This window comes from Cryptotermes secundus, unplaced genomic scaffold, assembly GCF_002891405.2.
Source record: "Cryptotermes secundus unplaced genomic scaffold, Csec_1.0 scaffold318, whole genome shotgun sequence".
Classification (NCBI taxonomy): Eukaryota; Metazoa; Arthropoda; class Insecta; order Blattodea; family Kalotermitidae; genus Cryptotermes; species Cryptotermes secundus.
This window is the reverse complement of record NW_019730108.1, coordinates 2,933,170-2,960,615: the sequence shown is the minus strand read 5'-3', so window position 1 is coordinate 2,960,615 and position 27,446 is coordinate 2,933,170. Positions and strand designations below refer to the sequence as shown.

The 27,446-nt window shown below is 39.6% G+C and overlaps 1 protein-coding gene across 4 annotated transcripts in view; it reads right to left on the bottom strand.

The window, feature by feature from the left end:
• Positions 1 to 1,028: 1,028 nt before the first annotated feature.
• The window catches only part of LOC111866073 (protein fem-1 homolog B), a 90,598-nt gene continuing 64,180 nt past the window's right edge, over positions 1,029 to 27,446 (bottom strand). For 2 of the 4 annotated variants that reach the window (XR_004513181.1, XR_004513182.1), the window contains exons 9-12: positions 23,856 to 23,962; positions 19,810 to 19,950; positions 15,755 to 15,882; positions 1,029 to 2,671 (exon numbers count right to left, since the gene is read on the bottom strand). Coding sequence is in view for 1 of the 4 variants with exons in the window: in XM_023854635.2 (XP_023710403.1) it covers positions 2,658 to 2,671; positions 19,810 to 19,950; positions 23,856 to 23,962 (262 nt within the window). In the remaining 3 variants the exon portion in view is untranslated. Of the gene's footprint in view, positions 2,672 to 15,754; positions 15,883 to 19,727; positions 19,951 to 23,855; positions 23,963 to 27,446 lie in introns of all 4 variants that reach the window. The other 2 variants (XR_002843088.2, XM_023854635.2) reach the window with 2 other exon arrangements.

Below are 27,446 nucleotides of genomic sequence, written 5' to 3'. Positions count from 1 at the left end.
TTATGTGGCCTTCTGTTCACAGTGGCAGGTCATCACTAAATTAGCATTAACACTACAGTCTTCTGGGATGTGGAATCATGTAATTTGGTAGGCAGATACCAGTGTTTCAAAGGAACCTGTTGCCTTCTTCTTCACAGTAAAAAAAAGTGGCAAACTTTTTTCCGTGAAGATAAAGGCAACATACTCTTCCAAAATGTCAGTGCCTACCACCTACATGACATCACATCCCAGATGACTGTAATTTTAATATTTCAAGAGATCACTGTGTTCCCAGTCCAGTCAGGTGAAAGTTCAAACTGATGCCTGTAAAAGTAAAGGTATCCCTGTAACAGGCCGTGGAGGCCCATAAGGTTGCGAGTAGTCGAGACTCCAACATTTTCTAGACAATCGGCCCATAGATGGCGGCAAGACTGTAAGCCTTATGTGCTGGGCGTCCTTTACCCTGAAGAATATTCCAAGAATATTCATGGTACTTATTTCTATTAGAGGCTGAGTCGACCCCAGGGCGATAGTGCGGCTGGAAGGATTAGGTCAATTGAAAAAATTCAATGACCTCATTGGGACTTGAACCTGCGACCTTCCAGCATATAGCATAGTGCCTCAATCAACTACACTACCGTGTGCTCCTAAACTGATGACTGAAGTTGATAATGTGTCAACTGCTCACGTCTGTCAAGCACCTCAGGATAGTGAGCACTGGTGGAATTGTGATTGGCATGGAAAAAATTACATCACAGTTCTGCCCTAGGATTGAGCTTAGGCAAGTGAATCTTAAAATAAGTTGCTGGTTCAGTGAAATAAAATAAACACACAGCTGTATTGATTTACATATTAAAGGCAGACAAGAATTAATTTACTAGTGAAATGAAAATCTGAAACCGATTCACATGTCAAATGTCTCTCCCAGCTTATAGGAAAAATATTTATAACTTTAGTTAATACAACTTTTTGCAGTGGGCATATACTATTGTTGCTGCTGCTGCTACTACCACTATCGCCACAACCACCATAGTGCGGCTGGAAGGAGGTATAAGTAATAGCAGCAGCAGCAGCAGCAGCAGTAGTAGTAGTAGTAAAATGACTTTGTTCCCTGTAAAATTAGACATTAGCTGATATTAATCCTATAAATATATGTGTAACTCTCATGCTGTGTCCTTGATAGTATTCTGAATTGTCTTTTGAACAACTTGAGTTCTTATACTTGCAGCCATGTTGTACCAACACTGTGCAAAATAACAGTACCTAACTAGACTGAGCTCCTCCTCCTTCTTCATGTTTCATGTAATGACCTTCACGAGATTCACTTTCATATTAAGAGGTCTGCTTATATAAAAAGGGGTCAGATTATTTCATGAACAAAGCTAATGAATGGAAACCATCCCAGAAGTGAAGTAAAGAACAGAATATCATCCTCTGATACGTCAATTACAAAATCACAACCATAAAATCATTTAAACTGACATATTACAAATATTTTAAAATTAAAATAAAGACCTGGGGACTTGTTTCCTGTGATTAATATTCCTTAACTTTTTTGCTTATTCTCCAATTCATAATTTCTTCTTAGAAACCATACTTCTGTACAAATATGTGCTCATTACAATGCAACAATGTAGTTAAATACAAGGCTGAAACACAACGGTACATATTAATTCTAAAGGGTCCAAAAACCCAGTAATTCTGAGCATAATGGTACATATATTCCTGCAGTTAAATTTGGTTTGGATTTCATGACCATTACCTCACAAATGCATGCTGATAAAAGAACAGTTTACTGGAAAATTATTTCATTTATTCACTACATTTTCAAGGCATTTCTCAAGTGCATGTAAAGTTGAAGTCAGCTGGTAAAAAGCTGTATCAACTACTAATGTAAAACATGTTTTATTACAATGAATTAAGAAGGAGCTGTCATGGTCTGTTTTCATATATTGTCCAAACATTTGCCCAGGGAAAATAACAAAATCCAGGAAACACATCAATCGTGACTTGAACTGAGCCTCCACTGAATGTAAGTCAGCCATTGCATCAATAAAGTTGTTAAGTGTAGTTCACATAACTCAATACTTCAATCCATACACAAATTTCATTAAGAATAAATACCAACATTTTAAAAATGTTCCTTCCATGTCATTTACAACATGGAAGCTAATGCACAATGTGTCAAAAAAAAGCAGGTTTTGAGATTTTGTAGCACAAACAGTTTAAGAAACCACAAGGTGAACCAATCACATATGACAGGAAAAAATACAGGAAAGAATACACTTAATTATAAATTAACCAGTTACACATTTTAAATTAAGCCTTATGTGCAAAGATGATGGGGAAAACATGAAATACCTTAAGATTTCTGGTTGGAACACTGGAAGAGCAAGAAGCTGGGAGGACAGGAATAAACTGAAGTCTGGGGGGAAAAATGATGAATTTCAGTTTGGAGTTAAGCAACAAGGCAAAGCATTCTCATGTGGTTTCCACTGTGACTGTCAAATAATAATGCTGGTGTCTATACTGCACAATTCAATTCACACAAAAACAAATTCAAATGTAAGACGTATAAAATGTTCTTCTGGCAGACCCGCGTTAATGGTGGCTTGTTAAAACCTGCTACTGCCTCCAAAGGATAGCTCACGATCAAACGAGATGCTTGCAAACATCATTCAGTGTAGGGACACTGAAAACAGAAGGAAAAAGCTGGTAAAATGAATGTACAAAACCAATTAAAAGAAAATACAAAACAATATACAGTGAGGAATACATATAATGGAACATAAAGGGCCCTGAGCATTTTTCCATTGCAGGTAGGTCACTACTATTTAGCACAGGTACTTCCTAAATGTAGGAATGAGGTGAGCTGTCTTAGGGACTGTGGCCACAAGTGGGCCTATTGTACCAGCCCTTCATGATGTATGAGAATGGAGCACTGGTAAATGAGAACTAACAGGGGAAAACTTAAATGCTCAGAGAAAAGCCTGCCCCAATGCCAATTTTCCCATCACAAATCCCACATGGATTACAGTGGGACTAAATCTGGTCTTCTGCATTCAGAAGCTGGCAACTGCCTGAGTTAAGGTGCAGTAAACAAAGGCATTTACTAATACATAAAAATACTACATAGGATGTATCAATGATCCCATCACAAGTAAAAAATTCATGCTATATATGTATACTATGTCACCTAACAGTGCAAATTTTCACTGTTCTTTTGAATTTGTTGTTGTGAAAGAAATTTTGGTTTTCAACCTTACATTTTAGAAGATTAGAAGTTAGCTTATAGTAAACTTCACTGATCAAAATAAAAACCATTACAATTGACACACCTTTGCCAACAAGAAACAAGTTTCAATATTCTACTGTGGCTCAAATCTGAGGTCCTGGAACCAACAAATTTGTTGAAGGCACTCTCTGCTTCTGCCTGATTACTGACAATTTTCGTCTCCAAGAATTTGCCCAGATGCTTGTAAAAGCAGTAATCAGTGACAGTTTCATAGCTTAATTTGTTCAGCTTCTGGAGCGTTTGTTGTGAAACAAGTGGTCTGGTTATTATCAAGAAGCAAGACTTGTCGTTTTCAAGTGACCAGAGCTGGCTATTTTTCACATTTTGTCAATTTTTTAACAATAGTTCTCTGCAGTAACAGTCTCACCCTCAGGAACATTTACTGGATGACACCACCTGCAGACCACCAAGAAATGAGCATAACCTTCCCTTGATACAACTTTTGCTTTGGGAAGTGCTCTGGCATTTCATTATAATGAAGCTACTGTGATGATTGTCTGCAGTTGTTGTATACAATCCACTTTTCATGGCACATCACAATTCGATAGGGAAAAGGTCTCTTTTCAAAAATCAGCACAGAGCACACTTCATAATGGTGATTTCTCTGGCTTTCATTAAATCTGTGCAGAACCCACTTGTTGAGCTCCTTCTGTTTCTTATTTGAGGTAAATGGTAGGGAACTGCTGCAAGGTCAACGTCAAGCTCTGAGACCCTCATCTGATTACTGTCAATGACTAGCGGACGTCCCTGACACTCCTTACCTTTAAGACTCAAATCACCACTATGTAACTTCTTCAACCAAAGTTGAACTGTGAGCTCACTGCTTACTCACCGAATATTCTGTTTAGATTTCATGCTGTCTGCACTGTGTTTGTACAAGTTTGAACTCATACAAATATATTACATGAATTTCTTCTTTTTAATTTCCTTTTGGTACTTTCAATTCGAGAAAAATAAATAATAAAATAAAAACGTCATCACAGTTAAACAGAGCGAAATCTCAAAATGATATATACTCGTAATACAGACTAAATTTGATTATCATTTATTTTGCAGTAAGCTTCAAAATTTCAAACAACACTGAAATTTATTTTGCAACAACCTAATATTTCTCTTTCTGAATTTTCTTTGTTAATTAATCTAAGCATTCTGCACAAATTTTATACACAGTTGATCTTACTTCTTATCCATTTCAAACAGGAAAGTTCCTCTCAGATAAATTACACAACAGAAGAAGTTTCAATGAAAATAAATACCATATTGTACCAGACTACTTTCTATTAAAATTGTTGTTCCTTCAATTTAATTTCTGCATTAAAACAGCTGCAGTTACTAGAGGCAATTTTACATTAGTTTATATTCTGTAGTCTAAGGATGATCGAAACTGTGTTCGACAAACGTTTCTTTCTAATTTATATTCTGCTGCAGACAAGTTTTATTTTAAGTGTGCCCTAAAGTTACTGTCATGATAGGGTACTGAGCTCATTTTGGTATAGAGTTCAACAACAACAACAACAACAACAACAACAACAATAATAATAATAATAACAAAAATAACAATAACAATGACGATTATGATGATGATTCAATTCAATTCATGTTTATTTACGCGCAAACTTAACAGCACAGAGGCCAATTACAAAGCTAGCACGAATNGGCTGCCCACGACTGCTTATTCAATATATTCGCAGCTACCCTCCATATCTGGAGGCCGTCTCCTCCATCCGTAACCTCAGGACGCGCCATGCCAACATGGAGAAATCTAACAACAACAACAACAACAATAATAATAATAATAATAATAATAATAATAATAATAATATAATGAAATTAATAAAAATAATGATAATAACAGTAGTTTAATTAGTTCAGTATAAGGTGTTTCATCAACAGAGTTTTTGGTCCAAAGACGTCAACATCCCTATAGACAACATTAGCAGCAGAAGCGCATCTAGCAGAGGGGCAATTTACTAACAGAACAGACACTGAACATAGGAAAATCTCGGATATATCGAACAGGGACCCGAAGGCCAACAATTTCCAAAGGAGAAGGGCAAAGTATAGAACCATGATAAACTTGAATAAGGAAAAGTGCATCAAGATGATATCTCCTCTTTTGCAAGGTGTGCAATTTCAATTGTTCTAAAGCAAAATCATAACAGTAAACTATTTGAGGGAAAAAACTTTTAAAACATAGAGCCATAAATTTCTGCTGAATGCGTTCTAGTTTGTTTGCATCAGTTGACGTAATGGAATTCGAAACTACTGAAGCATATTCAACCTTGGATCTAACTAAAGTATAATATGAATATGCATCCAAGGGTTGAATAGTTAAAGGTGATACTGCGAATTATATCTAGCATCTTAATACAATGTGAAAATATAAAATTAAAATAATCATGAAAATGAAGTTCAGAATCAAGGTATATGCCCAGGTCTTCGTATATCAAATAGTTAGTTTTCCTGGAGAATGTTATAACTTTGGTTTTGTTAACGCTGATTTTCATATAGTTTGCTGCACACCATCTACGTATACAGTTAACGTCAGATTGCAGAAGATTACAATCTTCAGGACAGCTAATAGCACAGTAAATTTTAATGTCATCTGCAAAGAGTAGGTACCTGGAGTGCTTAATTGAAATCACACAAGTCGTTTATGTAGACACTGAAAAGCAGAGGTCCAATTCCATTGTAACAATTCCTCCACAAAAATCAGCATGTTATAAAATATGAACTGAATGCATTTCTATGGTGCTTTCTACAAAGGTTATTTCTTTCAATTATTCATCTACATTTTATCACAACACTTCACACAACTTCACCTGAAAACACATTTCATCTTGGTCAGTCACCATGGTGCCTCTTAGCTCAAAGACCAATTTGTACACATGAATCCAAATGCCTGAGAGCGAAGTACAAATACTTAAGCATAAAGTCCATTCACCAGTGCCACAACATACAAAATAGCAAAGCATAAAAAATGCACTAACACAAGGAATAAAATTAAATATAAATATAATGTAAAAACACTGGACAATATATAAAGGGAAACTTATAAAACTTAATATCAGATTCAGCATAAGCACTGTCATTAGAAGCCACAAATTTGTACACAAATATACCAGTAATGGAAACAACATAAATTATAAAGAGAAAGCTTGAGAAGAAGGTAAACAAAGACAAAACCATAGAAAAAGGTGAATTAACATACGTTATTTTAAAACAAAATTACTTTCAATCCAAGATCACATTTTACAGATGGAATCTATAGGAATTTGGTATGTTTATTTAATGCTAAGGCATTTCTGATCCAAGGATTATTTAGAAGGTGCTATACACATTCCATATTCCATACTTCACAGGGACAGTGATAAATGAAGGACACAGTTAATAAGGAAGTCTGAAGTTGGAGACCTGGCATTCCATTCATCTACATGAAAAAGCATGGATTTCTGCTTCAGAGAGTCAAAGCAATGATTTTATAATTGTTTTGGGACTTGAAGCATTTTTATGTAAATCAGTACTTCTTTTCCTGAAAACAGGATTTCCCCCCAAAAAGTATATCGTGCAAAGAATAATGAGCCAGGATAATGTAGTTAGTAGTATACTGACTGGCTACAGGCTGCATGGCCAAAAGGTCAGATTTTGAGTCCTGATAAGGGCAAGATTTTTCCCCTCCCCATGTCATCCCTACCACTTCTGGGGCCCACCCAGCCTCATATCCAATGGGTACCTGTGGCTATTTCCACAGGTGTAAACCAGCTGGGGTGTGAGGCTGACCATTCACCTCCAACTAGTGCCAAGGTCAAGAATATGTGGATCTGTACATCCACTCCCCCATATGTCTTCATGGCATAGTGTTTAATTACTTTATGATAGTTCACAGTATACAGAGATTCATGAAGGCACATAAATAATAATAACATCTATCAGATCAAAGAAGGAAAATGGCAGAAAAACCAGATGAAAGAGTCAAGTATCTAAACCACAAATTTAAGTATCACTCCTGAACAAATACAATCAGTTCATGACCATATCTGTAGTGTTCCAAGATAAAGAAGCCACCATAACAAAACTTATGTTGATTGTGGTATATCATTACCAGTCTCTAGAGTGAGAAGAATATTCCATGCACAACATTAAGAAAATAAATTCTATTATCAGAAGACAAATACTGCAGAATACAAGTACTTTGCACAGAGTATAATCCAGGGTTTAAACTTTCCAAGTCTAATACTTGTCAAAATTGTGATCTGAATACCTGTAAAACAGACTGCTTTAAAAAAAATGACAAAGAAGCAGTGAAGTTATGGCCAGACTACAGATATGCCAGACAAACGTATAAGCTCTCTCAGAAAGTCAACACTTGGCCAGAGTGGTGACAAAACTACTCTAACATTAGATGTGCAGACATTGCCTTTGCCTAAACTAGCAAAAGAGTAGGCATTATAGAAACACAAGATGTGATCACATAATGGCACAACTGCAGTTCTGATACAAGACTGATGTCAGTGTCTACAGAGGAAACTGATAAGCATAGACGTCATGAAGTTGGAAATATCTTTCTGAAACAAATTTGAGAACAGGAAATTGAAAAAAATGTGGTTACTTATACAGATAACCATGAAGGGTGGAATATAAATTTGGGAATAATGGCATTGTGGCTAGGCCATGTCAGAGAAGGAATCTGTATATCTGCAGAACACAAACTCCTTACAACAGAGCCTATCCATCTATCTTCTCACATTTCTCTGTAACTGAAAAAAATGCCAGGTATTACTACTCGCATGTTTTCCAGCCTGATATGTAAATTATTCATACCTCATTGTACATGGGCCAACATACAAGATTAAACTTGGAATATACAAAATTCTACAAGCACAGATAACCAATAACTACTGTTATTAAAAAAAGAAAATATATTGTGGCATGTAGACCTGTTGCTAGACAATGCCCACAACGCACATGTGGCCAACAGAAGAGGAACAGTGTTTTCTATGTCTGCGGATGGACCATTGCTATGCAACGTACGTGCTGTGATGTCACACAACAGTAGGTGGCTGTCATGTGACATGTTTCCTGGGTGTCCCTCAACTCACACATGAGGTGACATCACACAACAGTAGGGGGTAGCAATCAAGTGACGTGTTTACAATGATGTGTTGTCTGTCACTTGGCTATGTAAGTGAGTGTATGTGACAGTTCAGTTCAGCAAGAGTTAAGAGAGCGAAATAGTAGCAGCGGAATCACAAGTACAGATCGAGTTGGAACTAGAAGAGACAGTGAGTGTGTGTGACACAGTACTGAGTTACAAGTTATGAGACAGAAATAGTAGCAGCGGAATCATGGGAAGACAGCGAAGTGGAACCAGCAGTACAGAAGAATATAGGAGGTCAGCCTGTGAGGATTTAAAGTGCGATTGGAAGATTTTATGTGCAATATCTGTAGTGATCTGAAGTGATAGTTTCTGTGTTGAGATCTGTCGCTAAGAGAAGACTAGTCAAGACAGAGAATCCCAGTGCGTACGGAATGGTGAACTGGAAAGTGTGTGTAATTGAAGTGCTAATAAATCCAATCATCCGAACTAGAACCTGTCATTTCGTCATGCATACCAGCCTACAATATATATATAAAATACATAGAAGACCACAGAATTTAAATACAGAGGGGTCCAAGAAAATGTACTCACTCTTTGATAGTCAGTATCTTTGGAAGAAAATGTCATGTAGTTACAATTCTTGCATGGAGTGAGAGAGAGTCACTGTATGTGTTCGAAGTGACCACCAACAGTGGCTAAACAGGGTCAATGCCGCCGAACTGCTGAGCGAACTACGGCCATCCGTGTGTCTGGTGTGATGGCTGCACATGGCACTTTGATGGTTTCTCGTAGTGCGTTTAGCGTACTGGCTTTTGTCGATAAACTTCATCCTTCAAGGTTCTCCATAGGTAGAGGTCGAGAGGTGTTAGGTCTGGAGACCGTGGTGGGTACTCAATAGCACCTCTTCGACCTATCCATCATCCACGTAGAGTGTCAACCAAGTATGCCCTGACATCTTGATGTTAGTGAGGTGGAGCACCATCCATTTGTAGGCCAAATCTCTCATCTCCAAACAGCTCTTGAATGGCAGGAAAAATCGATGTCTGAAGCATATCAAGATATACCTGACCAGTTACAGTACCTTCAAAGAAGAAAACACCAATCAAAACGCGCGGTGACAGACCACACCACACATTAACACCCAGTAGATTCACTTCCTTGCCCACATGAACATGTGGATTGACAGGAGCCGAATACACACAACTGTGGCGGTTAACAGTACCATTCATTTTGAATTGCAGCTCATCAGACCAGATAACTTTCCCTGCAAACTCGTCCTCGTGAACCATGCCTTCAAACCACTCAAAGTATTCAAGCCTTTGATCCGGGTCGTCCTTGTTCATAGTGTGCAGCAGTCTTGGAATGTACACTTTCCACTTTGCAGCCTTCAGAATTCGCTGTACACTTGATCTGCTTACCCCATTTTCACATGCACACTGATTCACAGACTTTTGTGGTGATCGTGTAAGGGGTTGCAACACCACAGCACTGGAAGCTGGACTTGTTACTATCCGTGGTCACCCAGATCTTTGCTTATGCACATCATGAAAAGTACTGTCGGCTTCAAATTTATCCTGAATACAGGCAACTGTTCGACGTGTTGGTGGCTGAGTTCCAAACTCATTCTGTCATTGTCGTTGTACTTCTTTAATGTTTTTGTACTTCCAGTACCACTTCAATACAGCCTTGCATTGCTCAAAGAACAACCTTTCAGCCATTGTCACTGCTGTCTTCTGCTCGCAGCGCGCACGCAGAATGACACTCACGTGACTCATGTGACCTTTGCCATCTGATGAGAAAACATTACACTACACTACTGCGCAAGAATTGTAACTACATGTCATTTTGTTCCAAAGATATTGACTATCAAAGAGAGAGTACATTTTTTTGGACCCCCCTCTATATGCTAAACAGAATAAGACAATAAACCACTTGATAACACAGAAACAAGCAAATAAAAATACTGTAAGGAAACGGAAGTATGAAACAAAAAAAATGACATCAGGGAATGAGGAAAGCAGCACAAAACTGAAGGGAATGTAGACCATATGATAAACTGATTTGGTTTTGAGGTTCTCACAACAGTGGCCATGAAGAATTCTATCTTCTGGAATATAATGTCTTGTAGTGCAGTGAAAGAAAGTGCTGATTCATAGGATCATGCTACCTCTGTTCTCAGGGTTAAGAGTAAGCCAAGCAAGAAACCAGCTGACTGAATCACTTTCAGAAAAACAGAGGTGACCCAAGTTCATACGGTGTTCTTCCACATGTCTAGGTGTTCCTCCAAACTGGTATCAATCGAATCACCTGCCTGTCCAATGCATACCTGACTGGACTCACATGGGTACTGTATATTCCTGGTGTACTCAATCCCAGGCTGTCCTTGACCAGCCAAAGGAAACTACAGATTTTTTTCAGCATGAGGCCAACCGATTTGAGTGCTGATCAGCCGAAGGTTGGCCCAACAAATGACAGGAAAACGGCTTAACCAGGGTTGTTGTTAGAAGCAACCCTCATGGTAGGACTGAGAACCTGTGAATCTGCTGGTCACAGCAGCATTTTGACTGAAAGTGTCCTTCAGAATCTTCCACATTTCATCTGTCCCAGTCATAATGAGCTGCCGCTGTGTAAGAATTCTGGAAGTACAGCGGGTTTGCTTAATTGATGGTGATGAAAACCAGAGTTGAGATAAGGTTAGCATGTGCATATTTATGGTATACCTTACACCTCAGATGTCCTGTAGATAGCTATGTCGAGGAAGGGAAGATAGCTATCTCATTCTGATTTCATGATGAATGAAATGTTATAGTGTACACTGTTTAAATGGCTTCAGCTTGTTGGTACCGTGAGACCAGACAACTAAAGTGTGATCCATGTAACAGAACCAGCTGGAAGGCTTATAGTTTGCCTGGCCAAGTACCACCACCTCAAAGTCCTCCATGAAGAAGCTGGTGAGACAGGAGACAGTGGAGAATCCACTACCATGCCATCAGTCTGTTTGCAGAACCAGCAGCTTAAACAGAGGACATGGTGGAAAGAGCCTCAGGATATCTTACTCAATACGCTTACATGGGTTGCTTATGGCCTCCTTTATCAGCACCTTGGTGAAGAGTGAAAGAACATCAGAACTGGACATTTTGTTGTTGGAGAGAGACCAATGTGCAGACAAAGTCTGCTGGGTTCTTCATGTAATGCAGACATTTGCCAGCATGAGAACATAGGGCTGCCATATGTTTGGACAAGTGGTAGGTAGGGCCAAAACTGTGCTCAAGATGGGCCTTAAGGGACCCATGCTTCTGGATATTCAAGAGGCTATAATGCCTTGAAGGCCTTGAACCTTAAGGTTGAAGTTTTGGGCACACCCCCTCAGAAAATACGGATGTCTTCAGGGAAAGAATGGTCTTGTGTTCCATGTGTTCAGCAGGGTCCTTCTTCAACTTTCCATATTCTTCGTCCTCCAGAAGGGCAGTAATCTTTCTGGTACAGAGTATAGTGGTAACGCTACCATTCTCAGCAGTAAGGATGGTAAGCTACTCACTGGCTTCCAAGGCCAAACAGACCTCCTTTTCACACCTGTCAGGTTGTTATTGGACTTACATGAACCTTTCATGATCCTGACAGCTTCCTGCTGCACCTCCTCAGCAGTCTCCTCAGGCAAAACATATATCATTTTCTTCACCTCACAATGGATGTCCTCAATATGCACCACTGCCATGGTAATGACATCTGCTTACAGCTGAGCACACTGTCCTCCAACGGCAGACTGCTTAGACTGATGACAGTCTTTCTGTTGTTAGGAGGAGGGATGGGCATTGGGCCTTGTGGAGGTATTCCAGTATCTTAGACTGCACAGCTTTTACTATCAGCAACAATGTGGAAAACCTTCTTGGTCATGATAATAGATTTGGTTCCAGTCATCTGGCAACAGCTCAACGGATAAGTGCAGGATTAATTCCATCATCTCCAAGGAGACCGCATCCAGCCAGCGACTGGCACTATGGGTGAGTTTACAGAGCAAACAAAAGCTAGTGGGTCTGTAATCTTCATGGCAGCATAGGAGTGTATTTGGTACTGGCAAGGTAGGAAGCATGGAATGGTGCTCTAGTCTCTACACCTCAGGAGGAAGGATTAGATATAAACAAGTCTCGTCTCCCTGATCTTAAGCTTCATGAATATGCAAACGTACTGATGAGTAGCCTGCCTACATGGATAACTATGTAGGATCTGAGATTCTCACATCAGTGGCCAAGAAGTCCGATAGTTAACTTCAGCAGAACCAGCATTAGCTTGGGACACCACATTCAAATATGTGACACCAAAATCACTCCACCACACCCGGATCACATCATCAGGGATGAGACTGATGCTGAATTCCAGTTCAATAACACGAATAGGAAGATGGCCTCTCCTTAAGCAAGTCATGGAAACTCTCATCTGCTTCCTATAAGATCACAAGATGTCTCCCTCACAGGATTCTCCCCATGAGTTCTCCACTGAGCACACTGCTCTTGTCAGGGCACCGATCAACCCTAATCATTTCCTTCCCTTGCTGTTTTTGCTTATTCCCCAAACTTGCCTAGAACTGACACACACACACAATTTCTCCACCACCCTGCTTACTTCTCTTTTGACCATGTACATGATTTTTCTTCCCTGTATCTCCATATCTGCATTAACTGGCCCCTTTTCATGGTGCAATCTAGTTACTCGTCTTTTGTCTGCTATTGGTTAATCTTGCTGTTCAAAGAGAGCCCATGGAAACTGACCAGTTGGCTTGCAAGTTCCTTACTATTTCTGTACAATCCCATGTTGTATCATTAGTGACTTGCTCAGCATATAGTGGTGAGGCTTGATGCAGGAGTTGGTGTTTTCAGGGTATCTCTCTAAATTCAGCAAAAATGTATTTTTCCAGAAATTTGGTATGTAAGAGGTCCAACTGGGATTATGTGCTAATGCTTAATACTAATAGACATTTAGGTGGCCGGTGATTATTACATTGCATTAATGTGCAGTGTCTGCCTACTGTGTACTTAGTAGAAGCTGTGTATCTGCGTTTTACTGTATGTGCTGTTTATATGAAGTTAAAACCATAAATGATGAATGTACCTGCCCCAGAGCTCTCAACACTCTAGAAAGAATGGATGAAATCCCCAAGGTTTGAGTACACAGATGCAGTGCACAAGTATCCTGATGCCAGCAGTGTTATGAAGTACCTGTATGAAATACACAAAGGTGTGAAGAGACTTACAGGCTGTGCTCCAAGACAGTCCCTCTAAAGGGCAAGCAACCAGAGCTTCCAACGAAGAGCATAAAACAAATGAGGTGTTCCGCAAGCAGAGGAAACAATAAAAAGAAAAACTCATCATATGATTAAGTGTGAAAAAAACTGTCATGCCTACTGGAGTAAACAAACAGCCAAAGAAATGAACATAACATGAAATACCAACATGGAGCTCCTTTGCTTTGGCCTACACTGGTATGATGGAGTTGGAGATCAGCCCAGAAATGAATCACAACAATACCATACCTTAAGATAAACATCAGCAGGCACCATCTAGTCAGGCAGGTAAACTGCCTGATATTGTCCTGACACCAGCAGTAAACCTTATTCAATTATAAATCAAATTTAAGGACTTGGGTCAAAGGCACTTCCAAGTTTAGTAACAGCAGAAGAGACAACAGATGTCATCAAAGAAATGGGGACTTTGGGCCATAAAATTCCACTTCAACAACCAAAGATAGATTCTAAAGGATTTTGGCAATGGTGTATAATGCTCAGAATTATGGGTATTTTGGACTTTTCCCATCGTCTGGTATTCTAAAAACTTGAGAACATGACGTTTTGGAAAATGAATCCATTTTTGTCCTCGGGTGAGGGGGGGAAGACACCTACTCAGTTTGGTCCTTTAGAAAGAACTAACATCAATCACTGGAAAAGACTGGTGGCAGTTTCAAAGATTCCCCTCTGAATTACAACTGACTCAGGGAAGAAGTTGATAAAGCAGCATGCAACTTCACAGCCTCTGTGGTTTAGGTGTACGGTGGGAAGTCATAATGTTTTAATTTTCACCAGGAGAAAATCAAAATTCCAAAATATCGTTCTATATAGGAGATAGCCCATTTCCTGAGCTTGTCGAACAGTCATATTTTCCCGCGCCAAGCGGACAGAGGGAGCCACCAGAAGGGACAGAAGCAAAATGGCAACATGGATTGAGAAAGTGAAGGCTCACGTTGTGACAAGGTTCCTGCATTTGCAAGGGAAGTCTTCCAGGGAGACCAACGTCCATATGACCGCTGTGTATCAGGAAGGTGTACCATCATATGACACAGTGGTCAGGTGGAAGAGGTGCTTCCATTGTGGACAGACAAACCTCGAAGATGAACCCCGAAGAGGAAGACCATCTCTCACCGAGGAAGCGAGAATTGTGGCAGAGGTGGAAGCTTTGATCCTATCCGATAGGCATGTAACTATCGAAGCTATTTTTCATGAGGTTCACGTTAGCCATGGGTTCGTTTTCAACATCATCCATGACGAGTTACACATGACAAAGGTCGCTGGGTGTTGGGTGCCACAATTGTTGACACCAGTTCAAAAACACCAATTGATGGATGTGGCAAAGACACTTTTGCAGTTGTGTCAAGACAAAGAGGTGGAATTTTTTGACTGCCTGATATTGGCTGATGAATACTGGGTCTTTCATTATGACCCTGAAACAAAGGAAATTAGCAAGCAGTGGAAACTTGTAGACTTGCTGCCACCAAAGTAGACAAGATCCCAGACGTTGTCAGGAAAGGTGATGTTGAGCGTGTTCTGGGATTGGCGGGGTGTCATCATGACCGACTACACGCAAATGGGCGTCACCATCACTGGCGAGTACTACCGGAACCTTCTGAGAAAATTAAGGGAAGAAATCAGGCAAAAGTGAAGTGGAAAGCTGGGAAAGGTGTGCGACTTCTTCACGACAATGCCCCAGTTCATGCTACTTATGCTAGGACGACACTTGCTACAAGTTTGGGATATGAAATTCTCCCCCAGCCACCATATTCACTAGACCTGGCATTGAGTGACTTCTTTGTCTTTCCATGGCTAAAGAAGCCACTTTGTGGTAAGCGATTCGAAGACAATGATGACGTCATTTCTGCAGTAGAGGGCTTCCTAAAGAGTCAAAATGAGACCGTCTAGAATCAAGGTATTCAGCAGCTAATGCATTGTTGGGGAAAACATGTGGCCTTGCAGAGGGCATATGTAGGGAAGGACTGACTCACAATTTCTTGCACCTGTGTCTCCGTTTCTTCAGGGTGATAATTACAATTTTATGACTTCCCCATGTATAGGCTACTAACAGCTACAATCAGAATTTCAGATGTAAATAATTATCTACCTGGTCTAGATCAGTTGCTTAACTACAAGGAGAGGATGGCTGACTGACCATAAGTCATCATGTGCCTTAGACTTTGCCTGCTTGCTTCCTGGTTCATGCTGGTACCTTGCTTGGCTTACTCTTTGACTCTGAAGATGGAGAAAATATGTTCCTCCATTATTTATGTTGACTTTCACTGGACTACACAGTGTTATATCTCCAAGACAGAACTCTTTAACAACACAGATATTCAGAAACACAAACATAAAACCAGTGTAAACAGTAAACTCCAGAGAAAAAAATTTAGCTATACAACAAAGGGTAGATAACAAATACAAGCAAAATGGAGTACATACACTTAAATTTCATCACAGTAATGAAGTGCACATGTGCGCATACACACACTTCCATGACAAACTGGCAGAAATTTTGAAGCCAGATAACCACATCAAATACAATAAGAAAAACTAGAGTTATGAAAGAATATCCCAGGCACATAACACAAATATAAAAAAATGACAGAGACCATGAACATTTTGAAAGTAACACCTAAAGAATGAGACATGGATGCCTGAAGAAAATGTTACATATACAGATTTAATAGAGCTGAATTAACCACAAAACAAACAACATGCTGAAGACCACTATCTTCTGAGGTGTGATGCCATGCAGTCTGGTAAAAGTTTACTGATGTTATGGATGAGCACGCTGCAGCCATCTTTAAGTTTGAGCAGTGAGCCATGAAAGGAAGCAAGGATTGGATTGCTGTGGCTCAGGACAGGAACAAGTGAAGGGCTCTTCTGGCCCAAGGCCCAAGGAAGCAAGGAAAGGAATCCCTATTTTATAGTCTTGGTTTTTTAATCCTTGTTAGATGGCTGACACTAAAAGAAAATGAATGGACCAAAGGCTGTGCATGAAGTGCAGTGCTGGCTCTAAGAGACATGGAAATGGGCTTCCAGAAAATTGCAAAGCTTCTAATGTTCTGAGGTCTACCTTGCTGGGCTATGTGAAGAGTGCTGACGCCAATAAGTAAGTGTCTTCCTCAGTTGGTAGAAAATGTGCCTTAGGTGATGAACTGGCCACTGAAATTGCAATGCATTAGCAAATAATGAACAAGATTTTCTGGGCTCAGGACACGAGAAATTTGAGTTCTAGCATATCAGCTTGCTGTGAAACACAATATCCAGCACCCTTTTTCAAGATGTAAGGGAATGGCTGAGCAATATTAGTTGAAAAATGTCATAAGACACCCACAGTTAGATTTCAGAACTTCTCATTTAATAACTTTAGCTACAATCCAGATCTTCACAAAGGAAAATGTGGATACTTTCTTTGATCCACTAAAACAAGGACTGCAGAAAGTGAAATCTGATCTGGTATAAATGTCTAGTGTCAATAAGACAGGAATCTCCAGCACTGAGGACATAAAAGAAATGTTTTCAGTGTAAAAAAGGAAGCAAGTTGCCAGACTGTCTCCTTGGCAGAAAGATGTTCTTTGATGAAAGGTGTGATATGCCCAAGTGGTAGTGGGATTTGTGCTATTCCTGACTGCTTCCTAGGACCAGACTGAAATCAAAACTGCTCAATGGTACCCCTCCTGGAACAGATTCCACATGCCATTCATCAGGATGGATACAAACACACATCTTCACTCAATGGTTTGAACACTTCATTAAAATGGTGAAACTACAGCCAGACAACCCCACTGTTCTGATCCTGGATGGTCACTTTTCACAGATGAAAAGCCTAGAGATCATTGCACAGGGAAAAGAAGTGGGAGTGCACATTGTATGTCTGCCCCCCACATTCTAACCACAAATTCCAACCACCAGAAGTAGATTTTTAAGGGTCCTCTGAAGAAGTTTTACTCTCAGGAGATGGAACTATGGATGGACAATCATCCTTTTCAAGCTGTTACTACAGTTCATGCTGGTAGAATCTTTGGGAAAGCTTAACTACAGGCTGTGAGTATGCAGACAGTCATTAATGGGTTCAATAAGTGCAGTATAATTCCATTCAACACTCAGGTTTTTGGAGAAGTTTATTTCATCCCAGAAAAAAAAAATGGTAATAATGACCATGCTATACCCAATGTCTCCATGATAATGGAAAAAGATGGAGCCTAAAACGTTGATTCTCCAGAGCAAAAAAAAAGTGGAAGCATGTACTTTGAGAGTCTCACAATTCAATCTTTGACCTCCGCCTGGTTTCCCTGGGCCATCAACCAGTTGCAACATTCTCTCCTTGTCAGAGATATCTCTAACAGTTATTGAACAAATATAAAAAGAAATATGATGAGTCCTCTACCAGTAATACAGAAGATAGACTTCCAAAAACCCAAAGGATGACAAGTTTTAAAGAGCAAGATAACGAAGACTTCAGGGAAATCCATGATCTCCAGATGGGGTACAACTGCAGTGGTCTAAAAAGGTAAAATATATACTGAAATAAAAGGACTAAAAAGTCACTAGCCTGAAATTTCTGCTGGCAAAAACTCTGATCAGTTCATACACTTTATCTACAGATGATGACAGTGCTGATGAGGGGTGCACTTTTTGTTCCTTGACTTACAACCTTGATACATAAAAGGCAGAACTGGATTTGCTGTATCAAATGTCTAAGATGCATACAGGGCACTGAAACAATGACTGGAAGACTCACCTGTGTCAGTACTGTAGTTGATAAAAAGTTGAACTTGCATTGTGACTGTAAATTGTTTTCATCACACAGGGATGTATGTACCTTCATGTTAATGCATATTTAAAATGTTGTAACTGTTTTGTAAATATTCATGCAGCTGACGCTTTTAAAATAATTACCAATTACGGTCTGCAAAAAAATAAGACATTCATATGTACTGTAGACCTAAGTTTCCTTCGTAAGGTAATTAAAAAAATGTAAAATTGTCCATATTCAATTACGCACTACACCATGAAGGTGTGTGGGGGAGTAGACGTATAGATCCACATTTTCTTGACCTCAGCACTAGATGGAAGTCAGTGATCAGCTTCATGCCCCTGCCACTTTACCCTCAGGCCCCTGGTACCTATTGGATAAGTTGGGTGGATGCCACAGCCAGTCTGGACAGCATGGAAAAGAGAAAATTCTTGCCCCCGCCAGGATTCGAACTCCAACCCCTTTTCAAATGTTGGACACACCAGGAATTATCACGGATGACCACAGAAAATGGCTCGTTCACTCCTTCCACAAGAACTAACAGACCACAGCTGAAGGCACCAGCCACAATGGTAGATTTCATGGTCCCTTCAGTTGCCACAGTACTGTCTATGCTGGAAGCAGTAACAGTAAAAACATACAAGCAGGCCCCACATCCTGAATGCCTGGACCCCAAATGTTGAATAATCATGCACAAACTAAGCTTAAGTGGATTTGAGACTGGGGGGAGGGGGGTAAGGTTGTCCCTGTGCTAAATTAATTTAAGTACTAAGACATGAAAACATGTGGGAGAGTGGAGGTATAGCTCTACCATTTTTGACATCAACGCTAGATGGATGTGAGTGATCAGCTTCATGTCCCAGCTGCTTTACCTTCCAGGAAAGAGCCCATGCTACTAATTGGATAGGAGGATGGTGGGTTCCAGACCCAGTCTGACCACTGTGGAGAAGAGAAAATTCTTGCCCCTGTTGGGAATCAGACCCCAGCCATACACACCATAGCTGGTCACTATACCAACTGAGCTATCCCAACTCCTTGAGAATTACTGGGAGTTAATAACATACATTTGTTATGGTCTATGAATTCACTGCAAGAATATTAGGCTGGAGACGAAGAGCAATAACTGATATTATATATTCTGACTACACACCTGATGGAGTCTTAACTGCAGATGAAGAGAATAATGCTTTACCAGAAGAAATATTTTGCAAATATTACATACAGTGTTCTATTTAGAAACCTGCATCTTACTGAATGTAATCTCCTTTAAATATACTTTGAAAATGAAATCATCATAATGTCCATGCAGGATGCTCACCTCTAAAATATCATGTTAATTACATGCATTATGTTAGTCATTACTCCATTGTCTCCACATTACAGTCATCCCTGTTTCACACCTGGGCCGTGGAGTTCAATGAAGCTCTCAAGAGACTGTGGCACTTGCCCTTGGTATGTAAGATTATAAGTTTTGACAGCTTTAGCAGCCATGCACTTCAAGCTCAGTTTCGTTTGTGTTCGAAGGATGATTTCTGCTACACCTGCAATGCAATCAAAAAAGAAAGTTTTCATATCTCTAAAAAGATATTAAGAGCACTTACCATTGGCATAATGCATTTTACATAAATATTTTAATTATGATAAAGACACATTTCATGAGAAGAAATATGTTTGAAAGCCAAAACAAGATTAATATTTAAAGTATTTAAGCGGCCTCCGTAGTCTAGAGGTAACATTCCCACCTCATGACTCATACTACATGGGTTCAAATACCCGGCGGAGGTCGTCGAATTTTTAAGGGCGGAAAAATTCAGGGAACAAGTCCTCTGGGAGGGACTTTAAGCAGTGGGTCCTGTGTCGTAGCTTTACGGCACGTAAAAGAACCTCATATCTCCAAAGGAGGTCACTGAGCCAAATTACGGATGTTTCCCGCCCAACAGCAGTCTCTAATACCTCTGGTAGATGGGGGAAGCTAGTAGAGCCAGTCTCGCTGGCTGGGCGGGACTGATGGTAAGCACCAGTACTGGTAGGATAGAGAGACTGGTAGAAATCATAGAGGGAAGCACAATGGACCAATACAGGTCTAAGTGCATGGGGAAACCCACCCTCTCCAATAACTAACTAACTAAAGTATTTAACTGTGTCCTGCATATATTTACTTCCAAGTTTTGCTACACAGAAACTTATTCATTTTAAGGGTGTCTAAATTTTAAAGTTATGGTGAGAAAAGACATACTAGTCTGGGGAAAAGTGGCATATAACTCATGCAAATTTAATTTATGTAACAAAAATTATTAATTTATACTGACACAGTATCAGCACTCATCTCTGTGGTGATATCAGTTTCATATCTGAGTATTCATCTCCTGACGATATTTTGCCAATACTGTACAAAGGCCTAACACAAGAATATTATATTTTTTTATGATATTTGTAAGCATGTACTATCTTCTCTAATACACGAATTTGACCATAATAACTTCCTTCAGTTTTGTATTTCCACCCCTCTCTCTTGGTGATATGCCCAAAAACAAACAACCAATTTGACAGAAGGGGATGTTCTACTGCTTGCATCTGTATGCAGTTTGAATTCCATGGCTTGACTATGTTTTCCTTTTCTTCATTATGCATCATGCACAGGTTTTCACACGACCATAAATTTCTTCGAGGCAGTGAACAGACCTGGGCGTGGCAGGACCTGCTGGCAAACTGCATTTACACTTTCCAGATTTCTGCAATGTAAAATTACTGATTTTTGTCAAATGAGATTTCTTTTGCAGCAAAGTTGCCTGTTCCCATGTGAAGTATTTGGTGGCCTCTTGCTTAAATCAAAGTAAAACTATTAAAAACAGATACATTCACTACAAACTGAAAAAGATATTTTTTCCAATATTTTATGGCCAGTAAACACCATAATATTCTCTTTTCTGATCCAAAATGTCAATGCTCTCCATGTTTTGGGTGTAGATCACCACAGCTCTAGGATATGGAATTTTTCACTTTCTGTTGTCACTTTACCATCAGTTATTGGACCTGAGTTGGTAGAGAGAAAAAGAACATCCTGGTTATCATGCCATACCACTATGGCCAGGCTCTCATGCTGAAACTTCTTACATTCGCCTCATTTCAGCTTCAGCCGTTCAGGTTTACTAAACTCCTCTGACCAATTACAGAGTGGATAATTTTCAGTCCAGTGTGACATACAAGTTTACAACACTTCAGTCTTTTTCACCTTACATGTTTCGATTCAAAAGAATCCTCAGAGGCGTACCACTAGGATAAGAAAATGCTGTCACATAAGATGTTTTAACCATATGCACTTAAGCTATGAATAATGCTCACCATATAAATTTTGTTATTATCACGGTTGGTTTTGGTGTTTGTCCTAGGCATTCACGACGGCGCTTCTTGAAGAGTAGACTTCCGTATGATGCTGTTTCTTTTAAGCGTATTTGCTGGGCATTCTGACTGGGATTTTCCACTGCACGCGATACGATATTCACTTTTTCATACATTAGCCTCCCAATGTATTTAAAATTGTATTAAAATTTCTTTTGCATGTAAAAAATTAGTTATTATGTTTAAATATTGTGAGCCGACACTGGGTCATGTTGTTTTCCTCCTGATGGTGGGAGATGTCATTTATTTCTCTTGATTTTATGTTCTTATTATTAGTCGTGTAGTTTACGTGCATGCTGTGTTACCTGTACTTCTGACCAATCTTTCCTTCCAGAACAGACATCATTTTCTACCTAGACACAATTTCATCAGTTTAGTTGATGTGAATAAACTGTCAAAACAAACTTGGTGCCACAGTCCCAAGTAGTGTTCACTGACGTCAGTAAGAACTTGCTCCACCAGGAGAAGCTGACAGTTTCTCTCTTACTTTTACCACACACAGATTTTGCACTTCAGAAGGTATCCTATTTTGCTACCAGAAATACCCTTGCTTTTATACCCCAGGCTTATTGCATTAAAATGAACCTACCATGAAGGCAATAATTACCTCATCAACTGTTACATCAAAATCTGGCTTATAAAGCTATCCATATTTATTTATTATATCAAGAGCAGATCAGGCCTTACAGAGATAGTTGTAATTTTGTCTCCTGGTCTTGGACTGTTTTCATCATCACTGAGGTATAGATATTGTTCAACTGTTAGCCTACTATCCACATACTGAAAAAATAAAAGTAGGCTTATGACATCACCTTGTTGTGCGTCTGTGTGCCTCTATGTGTATTCCTCCCTAACAACTTCTGAATGCCTAAACCAATCTTTATGAAACTTGGTATGTATAACATGGCACCTGAGCCCATCTCAATGGCATAACTCATAATCCCACCCATCAGTAATACCATCATTACATTCTCTCCAATTGCTGAGGTTTAATTTCAATATTGCTTGAGCCTCTGTATAAATCTTTGTGGAACTTGGCATGTATATCGTAGTAATTCATAAAAACTTTAGATCAGTAATACCAACATTCCAACCTCTCAAACTGTTACTGTAATAACTGTAATGTTACTTCAATGCCTGAATCTACTGTCCTGGAACCTGTCCTCCCAAGTGGCTACTTACTGAGGTTCAGTGACTAAAATTTTATTTAATATGTCATTCCCATGCATGGTAGATGTCATACCTATCCCACCATGGTTAATTTGTTCACCCTAATAATATTATGTGAACAGTACATACTAATGGTTTTAGGCTTTCATGGTGGCTAGTTACTGATGTTAATTCTGTTTTATGGTTATTACCCCATGCAGTTGTGGGTGACAGGTGCATTTCCAGGTTGAAGATGGAAGCAGCAAGTATCTCTGAAAAGTTTGCATCATCACCCTGAACCACATGGTATAACCCAGAAACACAATTAACTAGAGTACAAATCATAAAGCCCGCATCATGCAGTTTCTTCCAACCTCCTGTCACTTGTTCTCAAACACCTTCAACCTATACTCCACTGACACAGCAAGTTTCATACCAATATAGAAATTTTTTTACATTATACAGATATAAATAAATCTTTTGACGTACGCGGTAGCATAGTTGGTTAAGGCACTATGCTACAAGCCGGAAGGTTGCGGGTTCAAGTTCTGATGAGGTCATTGGATTTTTTTCAATTGATCTGATCCTTCCAGCTGCACTATGGCCCTGGGGCTGACTCAGCCTCTAACAGAAATGAGTACCAAGAATCTTCCTCGGAGGTAAAGGGAGGCTGGCGCATAAGGCTGACAACCTGACCGTCATCTGTGAGCCGACCGTCTAGATTATGTGGGAGCCTCAACTTCTCACAACCCTGTGGCCTCCGAGGCCTGTTACAGGGATAGCTTTACCCTTTTCTTTTATAAATAAATCTCTGGGTTTCAGGGCAGGAACATTACCAATATGATTAGTGTCATTTTTTAAAGTGTTATCAAGAAACCAGGGTTTTGTAACTTCATACCAGTTGTTGCAGCTTCAAAAGGAGTTTCACCGTGCACATTGACCGTGTCCATATGTGCTCCCGCTTCAGTCAGTTCCATTATAATGGAATGCAAAGTTAAGAAGTCACTGCAAAAATAAAACAAATTACAAATTTAATGTACACTTCTGAGGCAACTGAAGTTGCAGAGCAGAAAAGATAGAGGCCAGTGCTGCTAAAACTCTGCTATATGAAGGGATTGCTGTGGATTATTTAATGTAACTTTCCACATCCAGACTATATACTGTTGCATGGTGTGCATTTATGAATAATGGATTGAAAGGGATTTGTAAGAACAAGGCAATAGCCTAATTGAGGTACTATCCTAGCATTTGCCTAGAGGGACCGAGGAAAAGCACAAAAAACCCTCAGTCAAGAAGACAAATATCCAGACAGATTTCAAATGAGCACCTCCAAGATACAAGTAGAGAGTGTCAATAAGTCAATCTGTTCGGTGCAAAGGGACAGTCATGTTCTGTGCTCCTTCAAATGTGTTTCATGCAACAACATACATCACATCAGGAGTATTGTAAATATTGTGTAACCTGGCTTTCAGCATTTTAAATTGTAAAGTATTCCATCTGTAATGCAACAAAGTCAGTCCTTTCTTAAAAGACACTAAAAATATATTTAATTCACTAAAAAGTGTTTGTTAAATATTTTAAAATGTCATTAACTAAGTACACTCATTCTCTTTGCTACATGTTTTGGCAGCACAAGGGCCATCATCAGGCAGCACTTATTATTTGGGGAGACCATTGCACTGTACATTTTGTCCCTAGTACCCTCGGCACATTGTTGGTGTTGTTTGTAGATTTGCTTCATAGGATACTTTCAACCTTAGCAGCCATTTCAGCATTCCTAGTGTGTTGTTCACTTTAGTTGCATGTATAGTGCTGTTCGTTCCTGAAATATATTACGAGTGGCTTTCAGGGCTTAACCATGGTGTATGTTCAGCCTGTTCCAACATCTTGGCATACACTGCAGGTACCATCTTCATGGTGAAAGTGAGGCAGAATAAGGAAGTTAACAGTGCAAACAGCAGTGAGGTTATGGTGCACAGTGCTATCAAGTGGGAAGGGTAGTTCAAAGGCGACAGAGTTGAATCATACAGTAACTCCAACATATGCCAAAATATTGAAAAGGCTTGAACAATAGAAGGCAGCTAAATTCTAAAAGTCTAAGTTATACATGTATTGTAACGTGTATTGCTACTGAAGACGCTGCTTGGATTGTTAATTGGTTTATTTAACAACCTACAAGTCTTGGCTACAGTTAATTATAACACTGTTATGGATTTACGCACTTTACAACCCTACACAATAATCTCTTCAGTAGTCTTCACGTATTTATAACTTGGGAGCTATACAAGTCTCTCTTAATTACACACTCGCAATATAACTGTTCTACGGCACACACAAAATTTTGAAGTCACACAATAAGTCTTCACTGGCTGACTTCTCAGTTAGAGCGCACTATAAGATCTTCTAACCATGCGTCTGGTTCTTCTTTCTGCGACTGCTGCTATATTCCAACCGTCTTTGACGGCTGCTACACTTTAACTGACTCCTTAGGCAGTGCAGTTCTCTTATAAACCCTCAGCCAGAAAACGGAAAACGCCTCGCTTCCCTGTCGCCTAGTCGCCATGTTTACAGGTGTTGTTGCCTGTTACGTCACAGTGGGAAGCACTGCCATGTCACCGTGGGGAGGGGGCAGAGTGTTGACTGGCCTGTTACCGTAGCAGCGACAGCGCTCGATGTTGTTATGTCACCACTGGCGGGGGAGGGGGTGTTCTACATAGCGCAAATATGTCACACTGCTCCCTCCTTAAGGCTGTTCATCCCGAATAGCCTAACAGTATATCCCGTTCCTTTTATTTGCAGGCTGTTCTTGCAACATCTTTCTTGTCCGACTACTCCTATTGCCGTGACTATCCTCCATCCAAGAGGGATTCTAAAAGCTGGGTAGTGTTCCAGTAATTGTCTGGGTAAAAATGGTGGTATAACTCTTATGGGTTTACTATTTAATTCATGTTTTGTGGCTAGTTTTGGCAACTTTGCTACAAGATACTGTTGTGCATATAAATTTGTTTCATCCACAATTATTTGCATGGAGTTTGGATTATTTTTCACATGGTCAGTTATCGCTTATCTCAGAATGTGAACTGCACTGTGAGACGGACAAACGATAGATGGTAGGATAACAATCACTCTCTGACTATTTGACTAATCTGAGTAATCTGATAATCCCAAAATGACTTTCTCATTACCTGAGTGACTTCATTTAGGCACGAAATCTATAAAAGATTCATTTTTAGTCATAATTTCAGAAATCCTCCCCTCCGTTAGTGCTCCTAAAATCTTCCCACTGCTATGACTGTGCTGCAGTGGAAGCCAGGCATACAAAGTCAATACTGTAACCATACGTCCCTTGCCAAAATTATTTAATTAAGGGTACGAACAACTAATGCATTGAAACCTCAAAACTAACTAATGCANAATGGCAATATAATGCAACAGTTCAGAAAAAGATTTTAAAAATATACAAAAAACAAATGACATTAGACAGGTTTCTCTGCAAAGAAAATCAAGTGGTGGTAATGTTAATGCTAATTCGCCTTCCAGTGAACAGTAATGTACATATACACGGTGCCAAATCCCAGAAGACTGCTTTCTTCATAGTCACCGCCGTGAAAGCCTCAAATCTTACAATATTCAGTGTTCTGGAGATCCCGGATTTATTAGCCCCGAAGTGTGTTCCACTCCCATCTCCGAAGCACCCATATCCTGAGAAAAAGAACCCAAGCTCGAGCAAGGTCGTGGCAGCTGTATGTCAGAGGGCAGCTAAAATACCGTACGCCAGATCAGCTGCAACCACATACAACTCTCACATCTCACATGTGAGGGACTTCATTATTACAGATTAAACAGAAGGAAATTAAGATAAATAATATACCAGGCATTTGGCAATGCCTTGTGATCTACACGACACCTCAAGCACCTTATATTCATTGGTGATGCAATCATTCATAACAAAATCAAAATCAAAAAGCTGTGCTGACTTAACATCAAGACTGGCATTGGCCTCTCCAATAAATCAAGTTCAGTCAGCTTTAGCAGTGAATGTGAAGACAAATGATATTCCAAACAACTTTTACTTCGTTAACATGCAACAAAATTCATGAAAGAATAATTTCCAACTTCATTCAGTGTGACTGGCTTTGGAACAGTTACTTATCTGCTGTATATGAAAACAAAGGCCAGTGGATATCTGAAATAGCGAAGAATGTGTTTACAAAATGTAAAGGATATCTTCTACACAGAATGGAAATACACTCACCTGCTACTAGAAATCTCATGGGTGGAAGGAGGCTACAAACCTCATGGGTTTATAGTAACTCATATTTAGGATGGGGTACCCAAAAGAAACTGAACTAATTTTTTTGTGGGCAGAGCTTTTGTAGTACCGCGTTTTGCCGCTATGAGCGCATAGAGCTAACATTCCTGAGTTGATAAGCCGACTACCGTTGCTTCAGAAGGTAAGGACTAGTTTCGGCAGAGTTTATAGTGACAA